General features: G+C 38.8%; 1 protein-coding gene across 1 annotated transcript; it reads right to left on the reverse strand.

The window, feature by feature from the left end:
* Positions 1-447: 447 nt before the first annotated feature.
* LOC133799754 (uncharacterized mitochondrial protein AtMg00810-like) lies at positions 448-888 on the reverse strand. Its single transcript, XM_062237753.1, has one exon. The coding sequence runs from the start codon at positions 886-888 to the stop codon at positions 448-450; it is 441 nt and encodes a 146-aa protein (XP_062093737.1).
* Positions 889-11832: the final 10944 nt, after the last annotated feature.

Genomic DNA, 11832 nt, shown 5'->3' on the forward strand with positions numbered 1-11832 from the left:
TTTACTCATTAAAGTCACACATAAATCCCTATATGCCCTCCAGGCACACTAATCAAGGCCCTTAAGCCTTAATAGCGAATTTGGGTCGTTACAATTACTCCTTAGCTATAAAACACTAACTAATGAGCTGTAAAACACTAACTAATGATTCAAATTATTTCTACACCCTCCCTCAAGCAAATGCATACTAGTCCCACATGCCCAGCTTGCACACTTGCTCATCAGAGCTTTCTTTCGATAATCCTTTTGTTAGCAAATCAATAACTTGTTGTTTGCTTGGCACATAAACGACAGAAAGTTCTTTTTCTTCAATTTTTCTTTTATGTAATGACGGTCCACCTCCACATGTTTGGTTTTATCATGATGAACTGAATTGTGTGCTATATTAATAACTTATTTATTGTTTCTATATAGTTTCAAATGATTCGCTCGTTTAAGTTATAGTTCTCAAAGAACTCGTTTGATCCAGATCAATTCACATACCCTGTGAGCAAGAGCTTTAAGCTCAGCTTCAACACAGCTTCTTGAGAGAATATGTTGTTTCTTACTTCTCCAAGTAACAAGGTTTCCCCATTCCATGATACAATATCCAAATAATGATCTTCTATCATCAATTGAACCTACCCAGTCTACATCAGTGAAAGCTTCTATGCCTTTTTCTCCATTTTTTCTGAACAACAGACCTTTTCTAGGTGTCTTCTTTAGATACCGTAATACCTTGTAAACTGCCTCCAAGTGTTCTTTTAAAGGGTTGTCCATGTTCTGACTGACCAAGCTAACTGCAAAGGCAATGTCAAGTCTAGTGTGAGACAAATAGATCAATTTTCCCACTAGTCTTTGATACATCCCTTTGTCTACAGGTTTCTCCTTTTCTTTCTTCTTGTACATCCCCTTGGGTCCCACTGGTGTGGCTATTGTTTACATCCGAGCATACCAGTCTCTTTGAGAAGATCAATAACATACATACGTTGGGAGACAGAAATCCCCTGCTTGGTTCTTGCAAACTCCATACCCAGAAAGTATCTCATTTGACCAAGATATTTTACCTCAAATTCTTGGGCTAGTAGTCTTTTAAACTCCTCCATTCAATTAAGTTCATTTCCAGTTGGAATCATATCATCAACATAGATAATAAGAATTACAATCTTACCATCTTGTCAATGTTTGAAGAATAGAGTATGATCTGACTGAACTTATTTGTACCCATGCTTCTTCTTGATCACTTGATTGAACCTCTCAAACCATGCTCGTGGTGACTTCTTCAAGCTATTGAGAGATTTCTTTAAGTGACATGTTGTTTCTTTTCCATATTTTCCTTCGAGACTAGGAGGAATCTTCATATAGACCTCTTCCTTTTTTGCATTGTGCAAATCTGATTCTATCACACTCGAATTAGGATTATAATTAAATGAAATTGGAATCAAAGAATCACTTGCATTGGGATTTGTCAATGGTTCAGACTCATGGGAGACGAGATCCGTAGTTGGCGGTATTACTTGATGTTTGTCCCATCATCTAGTATAAACCAACAAGTCTTTTTTTTTTTTTGCATTTATTTGGTCAGTCTTTTCCATTTCATAAGTGTTTTGTTTAGAATTTAGCACAGAGTTAGACTCAATTGGCAGATCAGACTTAATTGGGAGATTAGACTCAGTGGGTGGACTGAATTCAGGTCCTATCATTGGTAAATAAGTATCCCAGTAGTGAGTATTCGTAACAATCCCTCCCTGGAGCGAAGTGTTGGGATAAAAAGGTTGCTCTTCATTGAATATGACATACGATGAGACACTAAGCTGACAAGTGAGAGGGTTGTAACACTTGTAGCCCTTTTTGGTGGAAGAATACCCAAGGAAAATACACTTTTGAGAACGAGGATCAAGTTTGGTATGATTAGGTCCTAAAACATGAACATAGGCTATACAAACAAACATTTTTAGTGAAATATCTGAGAGTAGGTGAGTCTAAGGAAAATCTTCAGAAGAGAAGAAATTGGAGATTAATATTTTAAGACACGAGAAGGCATTCTATCGACTAAATAAGTTGTTGTCAAAACAAATTTTTCACAAAAATTCTTAGGATTAGAAGTAGTAAACATTAGAGCCTTAGCAACTTCTAACAGATGTCAATTTTTTCGTTTCAGCAATCCCATTTTGTTGGGGAGTAAGAACACATGAACTCTGATGGACAATGCCATTAGAGATAAGATAATCACCTAAGATTAAATTAAAAATTTTTGTAACATTATCAGTGTGTAAAACTTGGAGATTAGCTTGAAATTGATTTTTAATCAGTGAATGAAATTTTTTTAAGGTGGCTGTAACGGCCAAAATTACTAATAAGACTTAAGGGCCTTGATTAATGTGTCGGGAGGGCATAATTGGTTAATGTGTGATTTAAATGGTTAAATGCATGACTATGTGATAAGCATGCTTATATGATTTTATGGATATATGAGATGCATGAGTATGAGTATTAGTATGCATGTAAGCCCTACTTTGCTTGTAGGGGTATATTTGTAATTTGGCCCATTGAGGGCATAAGCGTGATTGTTTGTGATAAATTGTTGAGACCACATTATTATGTGGATATATATGCAACTGGAGACTCGAGGCGATCCTAGTAAGCGGTTTAGCGAAATAGTCACGGTGGGGATTTATACCCGGCTCGGGGGAGCCTGGGGGTATTTCTGGGAATTTGGAAAATATATTGGAGACTATTTGACATTGGGAAAAATAATTGGTGATTAGTCAGGCAACGGGATTTAAGCGGAAATTATTAGGGACACTTGAGGAATTATCATAAATTTGGAACAAATGATCGAAATGCCCTTAAAATGTTTAAAGGCTTAGGTTTTAATGGGAGGGCAAAATGGCCATTTGATAGTTAGAAAAAGGATAAGGGTCATACTGCTTTTTATACTTAGTGCAAGCTGTAGAAAGTTTTAGAAGTTGAAGGAAAGAAAGAAGGAAAAACAGAGTACATGACCTCTCTCTTTCTCTATCACGATAGGTTGTCTTCCTCACCATTTCTTGTGGAATTTGAAGTTGTAAACTCAGAAAGAGTCTAAGCTAAGTCATGGAACTTAGCTCCTTGAAGTAATTGAAGAGGGTTAGCGGGAATTAATTATAAAATTAAGGTAAGGTTTGAGGTTGTTTTTGAGATTTCTGAGTTTTTATGAGATTGATTTCTGCACTTGAACTTTGGAAGGAAATTAAGGGATTTGAGCTTTGGGAACTGAGGAGCTAAAGGCTGGAAAGGCAGAGGGCAACCTAGGGTCGAATTCTCCATTAAAGGTAACAATTCTGGACTTGATAATTTGAGTTTCTAGGTTGTTTCTGGTTTTTCTGATAAGTTCTTGGGTTTCAAACTCAAATCTTGTTTTTCTGTGCTTAATGATGCATGTGGCCAAGTTTGATGTTGTTGGGCCATGTGGGATGAGATGTAGTGGATGGTAGGCTTAATTTGAAGTGGGGTTTAGGTCTGAAGGAAGAACTCATGGTGATGTTAGTGCTGTCTGTAGCGTTGTAGTGCTAGCATTAAAGCGCTACAATGCTATGCTTGGTTCAGAGGGGCATTTTTGTCTCTGCTTGTGGTGCTGTAGCGCTACCCTGCCTCCAGAAGTGGATTTTGGGTATTTTGTTAGGGTTTTTGACTTGGATGCTCGGAGGTCGATTCCACCACCCCGTTTGGTGGAATTAGTTCTTCCCAAGGTTAGGTTACAGAATTGAATGTTCATGAGGATTCTATGTTACATTTGTGATTAGGTGTACGCTAGGGCTTAGACGGGATCATGCTCGAGGAACGTTTCAATTAACCAAAGCACTTAGAATCAAAGGTAAGAAACTGCACCCGGTTATTTGGTTATGTTGGGATAAAAAGTTCCCTATATTTTTATGTGATGTCATGAGATGGTATTATGCCATGGGGAAATGTGATAAACGGCCTAAGAGTGCCGGAATCAATATTTGTGCATAGGGCGCAGCTCGACCACTGGTAGATGAGGTGAAGTACATAATCACTGAGCTCGACCAAAGCGAGCCGGAGACAATGGGATAATCAGAGGGTGCGGCCTAAGGGCGTCAACCCTGGATTTTGGTGAGATATGTTTGTTGTTTTTTAAACTGATGACTGTGACGAGTTTGTTATCTGAATAAATTATTATTGGCTTGTAGGTTGGTATCATTGTTTATGCGAGCAACGTGACCTATTGTATTTTTGATTGATGATTTGTGAATTATCTGTCTGTTGGTTGTCGCTTATGCTATGCATTATAGTTTTCTTGCTGGGCCTTGGCTCACAGGTGCTACGTGGTGCAGGTAAAGGCAAGGCCAAGGTGGACTAGTTCTGAGTTGGAGAGCTCTGGGGATGAATGTACATAGTCAGCTGATCGGCCACCACAGACGACGATTGGTACAGGGACAGGAGAACCTAAAATGTATATTTTGCCCTTAGAGTGGCGAGTAGTTGTATATTTCCTGGAATTTTGTAAAATGTCCTTAAACTTTATTTCTTTTGGGATCCAATATGTGAAATGTTTATTTAAATGAAATGTGTCTTTTATGACCAAATCTTTTAACCCTAGTTCAATTATAGTTCCAATAACACATTTCTAACTAAATGACTTGATTAGCAAGTCTTGCACCTTTATAAACACACAGTGTAACCGTCTTGGCTACCCAGGGCGTTACAGTGGCAGTGGCATCATATTTGTCTTTTAAAAGAAATACCCAAGTTAAACGAGTGTGATCATCTATAAAGGATATCTTCAAGCAAGCATTAGAGATATTTGTAACATGGGTTGACGCCTACATGTCACAATGAATGAGAGTGAAAGGATGACATGTCTTATGGGGACTAGAACGAAAAACACTTTGAGTATGTTTTGCTGACGCACTTCACATTTGAACATGTTCAAGTGTTTTTTTTTAAAACAGACTAGAAAATAGATTTTTTAGGTTGGGAAAACTAGGATGTCCTAATCGGTAATGCGTTCTCATAATATCAATATTAGAAGCAGTATAACCAGAATGCAACCTTTCATTACCTTGAGCAGATGAAGGGTCAACATCAAAGTAGTATAGCTCGCTACATTCTCTTGCACTTCCAATCGTCTTCCCCGAGGACAATTCCTAGAAATCACAATGTAAGGTAGGAAATTTTGCAATACAACCTTGATCAAGGTTATGTTTGCTAATGGAGAGGAGATTACAAGATAGATTTGGCACATGGAGAACATCTTTAAGAGTAAGGAGAGGAGATATAGAAACAGTACCTTTACCAGCCAAAGTTAATAGATAGCCATTAGCAATTTTTATTTTACTAATACCTGGACGAGGACTATAAGTAATGAACTGATGAGATTGACCAGACATGTGGTCAGTTGCGCTGGAGTCGATGATCCAAGGCAAAGTTTAAGCATTAAACGCAGCAGAAGTGTTTGGAGTGGATAAAAATCCTGGAGAGTGCAGATCTAGTGTGGAAGTCGACTTGAGCAACCTATGTAGTTGAGCAGTATGATCTGTGGTGAAAGGGAATGTGTCACGTTGAGCACCCATCATAGCGTACCAAGTGGTGTTGGGGTCTGTTCGAGAAGTGACCATGGTTGATTTTCAATGGTCCGAATAAAAAAAACTAAATAAAAAAAAACAGCAAGGGAAAGCGCAAGAACATGTCGAGGTGAGTAGCAGAACCACAGATGAAGGAAGCCAATGAAGAGGACGCCAAAAAAATGGTTGTCAGAGGCCACACGTGCCAACACGCGCCGGTGCATGGCGGAGAAGGCAGTGACTGGAGGCAGTGCATGAGGCTTAAATGTGACCCTATTGGGCACTGGATTTTGGGGTTGCATCGATCGAAGGCTAGGAAAATTCTCTGGGTTGGTGGTAAGAATAGAAATTCACTCCAAAATAGTTTTCTAAGACCTCAAGAGTACCAAACCCTAATATTTTTTAAGAAAGGGCTGAGAAAAAATGAAAAAATAATTCCTAATTTTTTCTCTGTACCATGTAGAAAAAATATACTCTTGATTGTTATTTTCATTTCTAAAGGAATAGCCTTTAAATAGGTTGAGTACACAAGGTATATTCTAGGTATAAACTAATTTACATTAATTACACATTAGCTGTAAAACACTAACTAATGAGCTACAAAATACTAACTAATAATTCAGATTATTTTTACAATAGTCCTTTTCTTCAACAACTGTCTCAATACACAATCAAAGAACACAAGATAGAACCGTACATATTTATTTTTTCTTATATCTATATTAATCACCCAAACCAACCCCCAATGTACTCATAAATTGATACCCAAAATTACAGCTAGCTAATTAAAGTAACTGTGCTACCCTCTTAGCAAAAACACAGACCCATCACTTGATGGAAAGCAATACAGATATACTAATAATTAAACACAACCAAAAACGGAATCCTAAATGTTTATAACATTGATGCACAAAACAAAACTTAAAATCAATATAAACATAACCATAGACAGGCACACAGATACTAGTTTAATGTTTTATGGATTAAAAATATGTTAATGTATATAAAAACTTCAGCAAAGAGCAAACCAAACCAAACACAATATTACAAACACTTGATTAACGAAACGTAATGTAACATGATCCAATTTCTATTTTAAAAAACAAACTCATAAAAAAGGCGGTTCTTTTTACCTGTCAATGAGATTACAACCTTCTGCTTCTCCTCGCAGACACAGCTTTATGGGTCACTCAATGGTTGATAGCCCGACCGTAAGAGTGTTGTTCGTTCGATGCTCACTACAGCTTCAAATTCACCTACCAAAAACTTCACCATTCTAAAATAACACATAAAAACTAAAATATAAAAACTATGAAAGAACATAAAAGAAGAAAGAATATACCCATTTGACCACTAAGCTACCGAAAGGGAGAGAACTCACTTGAGTGACTAAAAAAAGATTTGTTAGCTATTAAGTATTCAATGGTTTTATAAGAGAAGATGCAAATTTTAAAGCCTCTTTCTTTATTAAAAATGGTAACTGGTAGTGGGTAGAGAATATGAAAGCATCACAATAACACGACCATATTTTGGGACCCGATAGAAATTAAAAATAATCTGAAAAACATTTAAAACTTTCATACCAACATAGTTCTTGTACCTAGTACTTATAAACCTACTCTTCTCCTACAAGGACTAAATATAAAAACATTTTTAAGGAAAAAAAATAAAAAAGTTAAGCCACTCAGAAAAAAAAATAAATGACATAAAACCCATACATACACTTTAGTGTTAGTTCTTTAAACCCATTCACTTCAATGTAATATTCAAAGCCCTACAATGTTCTGCAAAAATAAGTACAAAGCAATTCCTAAAAACTAAACATTTCTAGAAAAATATAAACGATACTTAGAGATAATGACATACCTAATAGAGTTATCTCTTGTTGCAAAAGCTTTCCAACTCCAAGCGAAACAATTATCTATTTTCCTCACCTTTTCTCTTCGAAGACAAACAAGCTTGTAAGAGAATATAAAAGGGCTCTGTTCAGTCAACTTAACAAAACGATGGGCAACAAGCTGTCTCTTTCCTCCAATATCCATTATAATTTCACGTTACCCCTATACCAAAATCCAAAATCCATTATAAGGCCCAGCAAGAAAACATAACATCATATAACGAGCAATGATAACAATTGAATAACCCTTTAAGCATGATCATATACTTAACATATCACATAAATCACATAGCACGTAGATACAATCAAAGATTCAGCTAATCGACACTCAACTATATAGTACGGCTAATTCACCAACCAATAACAACAATCAAATCACATATTATTCAGGGTCGACACCTTAGGTCGCACCCTCGATTTAGCCCACTGACTCTGGCCCGCTTAAACCAAGCTCAGTGCATAAAAAGCTATCCTCAGCTACCAGTAGCCGAGCCGTGCCTTGTGTACTAATGTAAACTTCGGCACTCTTAGGCCATTTGTTTACTATTTGCATGGCATAATACCATCCTATATAGAGCATACAGATCAGGGAAACCTTAGTCCCATAATAAATCCACAACCGGGTGCAATTTTCTTACCTTTAATTTCCAAGTATATTGATTGCGAGCGACACCTCTCGAGCATGATCCGCTTCCCGAGCCCTAGCTTAATACCTAGACACAAAAAAAATAGGGAATACCATTAATAATCGCATTAATATTTCTGGTTGGAGTTCTAGCTTCGGAGACATCAAATTCCACCAAACATGGTGGTGGAATTGATCCCAAGCACCCTAGGTTAGGTTCCCGCGCTTAAAATCTCCAAAAGACCAAAAATACCCTTAAGGGTCCCGGCCCTTGAAACCCATGCCGTGGCCCACTCCTAGCTTAAAAACTCATTAAAATCCCATTTTAATTTCTGAAACCCAGAAACTCAATAACATAGAAACTAGCTATGAAACACCAAAATTCAACAATTAAATCATAGATTCAAGCTTACCTCCATTGCAGAACCAAGCCCCTAAAAAATTCCAGAGCTAAAACCCAAGCTTTCCAGCTTCAATTCAGTCCTTAAATTTCAAAACAATAAACACTTTAACACCCAGCCAAAACACAAAATTAATCACCATGCACAAAGCTTATATCTTACCTCAGTTATTGATTGAACTCCTTAGCTGGACACTCGACTAATCCTTCAAGAATCCAGCCCAAACCACTAAATTCCCAGCTAAATCCCCTTAGTTTTCAGCAGTTTTCTTAAGAGGTAAAAGAGAAGGAAGAAAGGAGCAAAAATGGTCGGTTTGGTTTTTTTTTTCTATGTTACTTAGTCTAACCTTAGTTAATTAAGTCAATCCCGAGGGTCGAAGTGCCGGAAACGCCCCCGAGGGTAAAATGGTAAAATTCACCAAGATTCCCACCTAGACTTCCTAACCTCAAATATATCTCCAATTATATATTCCCATAACCCGATAACCTAAATAACTATCCAATACCTGAAATACCCCTTGACTTGCCCATAGTCCAGTATTAAGCCCCATTGTGACTTTCCCGATAACTAGCTCCCTAGGATCGCCTCAACTCGCATGCTGCAGATTTACCCACATAATAATGTGTTCTCACAAATATAACACATAATCACATTTACATTCATATAACCATACAATCATGCTTATCATATAATCACGTGTTAAATGAATAAATTCACACATAAACCAATTATGCCCTCCCAACACACTAATCAAGGCCCTTAAGCCACATTAGTGATTTTGGGTCGTTACAACTATCCCCTCCTACTGAGAATTTCGTCCTCAAAATTTACGTGAATAGCTTGGGATACTGATCCCATATCACCGTCTCTAGCTCCCAAGTCGCTTCCTCGTCCTTGCTATTTCTCTACAACACTTTAACTAATGAAATCATCTTGTTCTGTAGAACTTTATCCTTCCGGTCCAAGATCTGAACCAGTCGCTCCTCATAGGACAAATCTGTCTGTAACTCTAAGTCCTCATACTTTAGTACATGCGTCGAATCTGAGACCTTTTGCAACATAGAGACATGGAATACATCATGAACTCTTGACAACGACGGTGGAAAGGCCAACCTATAAGCCACCTGTCCAATCCTTTCTAGAATCTCGAAAGGTCCAAAAAACCGAGGGCTCAGCTTGCCCTTCACCCCAAATCTTCTCACTCCCTGCAGTGGTGAAACTCACAGAAACACGTGGTCCCCAACTTGAAACTCTACGTCTCTACGCCTAGGATCAGCGTAGCTTTTCTGTCTACTTTGTAAAGCAAGCATCCTGGCTCGAATCTTCTCAATAGCTTCACTTGTCTTCTGAACCATGTCTGGCCCCAAATAATTTCTCTCACCCATCTCGTCCCAATGAATGGGCGACCTACACTTCCTTCCATATAGCAACTCATAAGGAGCCATTCCCATCGTGGACTGATAACTGTTGTTATACAAAAATTCAATCAACAGGAGATACTTACTCCAAGACCCCTCGAAATCAATCACACATGCCCTAAGCATATCCTCCAACACCTAAATCGTCCTCTCAGACTATCCATCAGTCTGAGGATGAAAAGCTGTGCTAAACTTCAACTGAGTCCCCATAGCTTTCTGCAGAGCTCCCCAGAACCTGGTGGTAAAGATAGGGTCTCGATAACATATAATGGACTTAGGAACCCCATGGAGACAAACTATCTCCCTCACATACAACTCTGCATACTATTCCACTGTGTAAGTTGACTTCACTAGTAGAAAATGAGCTGACTTGGTGTATCTGTCCACTATTACCCACATCGAGTGACAAAGTCCCACCGTCCTGGGTAGACCTCCCACAAAACCCATCGTAATGTCTTCCCACTTCCACTTAGGAATACCCAAAAGCTGAAGCAACCCTGCTGGTTGCTGATGCTCAGCCTTCACCTATTGACATGTCAAACATCTGGCCACATATTCTACCACATCCTTCTTCATCCCATGCCACCAATATAATGTCCGTAGATCTTGATACATCTTCGTGGTACCCGGATGAAGCGAGTATGGCGTATCGTGAGACTCATCTAATATTTCTCGTCTGATCCCCTCATCTGCCGGAACACAAACCCGCCCATGATATCAAGCATACCAGCCTAAAAAACAGAAGAATCCTTAGCTACCCCCGCTAAGACATTCTGTCGAACTTTCTGTAGCTGTGTGTCTACCAATTGACCCCCTTGATCCGCTCTAGCAGGGTCGACTCCAAGGTAATATTGGCTAACCGACCTACCTCCGGCTCTATCCTCGCCCTGGTCATCTCATCGGCTAACTCTCTTGAGATCTGAACAAAACTAAATAACTGCCCCGAGACCCTCCGGCTCAATGCATCTGCTACAACATTGGCTTCACCTGGGTGGTAAAGAATGTCAAAATCATAATCCTTAACCAAATCTAACCACCGCCTTTGCCTCATGTTCAGATCCTTTTGGGTGAAGAAATACTTCATGCTCTTATGGTTAGTGTATATTTCGCACTTCTCTCCATATAGATAATGCTGCCAAACCTTCAGTGCGAACACCACTGCCGCCAGCTCCAAATCATGGGTAGGATACCGATGTTCATACTCCTTCATCTGTCGCGATGCATAAGCTATAACCTTCTCATTATGCATCAACACACAGCCCAAACCCATCCTTGATGCATCACAGTATGCTATAAACTTTCCTTTTTCCGAAGGAAGACTCAGATCAGGTGCAATAACAAGTCGTCACTTCAATTCTTAAAATTTGTGCTCACATTTCTCTGACTAAACGAACTTCTGGTTCTTTCGTGTCAACTTTATCATTGGTGAAGCAATCTTCGAGAATCCTTCTACAAACCGCCTGTAGTAACCTGCTAACCCGAGGAAACTCCGCACCTTTGAGGTGTTCCTTTGCCTCGGCCAATCTCTCACCACTTCCACTTTGGATGGATCCACCTTAATCCCATCTGCACCAACTATATGCCCAAGAAAAGTCACCTCTGGCAACCAAAACTCACACTTCTTAAACTTAGCATATAATTGGTGTTTTCTTAACCTCTGTAAAACCTGTCAAAGATGCCACTCATGCTCTGCCTATGAACTGGAGTACACTAAGATGTTGTCGATGAAGACAATGATGAACTGATCCAAGAAGTCCTTAAACACCCTGTTCATCAGATCTATGAAAGCTGTCGAGGCATTGGTCAAACCAAAAGACATGACCAAGAACTCATAATTCCCATATCGTGTTCGGAAGGCCACCTTCGGTATGTCCTCATCCTTGATCCTCAGCTGGTGATAACCAGATCGAAGATCAATCTTTGAGAACACTGTCTTTTCCTGCAG

Source organism: Humulus lupulus, chromosome 9 (assembly GCF_963169125.1).
Source record: "Humulus lupulus chromosome 9, drHumLupu1.1, whole genome shotgun sequence".
In the NCBI taxonomy this organism is placed as follows: domain Eukaryota; kingdom Viridiplantae; phylum Streptophyta; class Magnoliopsida; order Rosales; family Cannabaceae; genus Humulus; species Humulus lupulus.

Bases quoted from the DNA above. Each gene is read 5' to 3' on its own strand.
- LOC133799754 (XM_062237753.1), bottom strand. From the start codon at position 888: ATGTACAAGAAGAAAGAAAAGGAGAAACCTGTAGACAAAGGGATGTAT.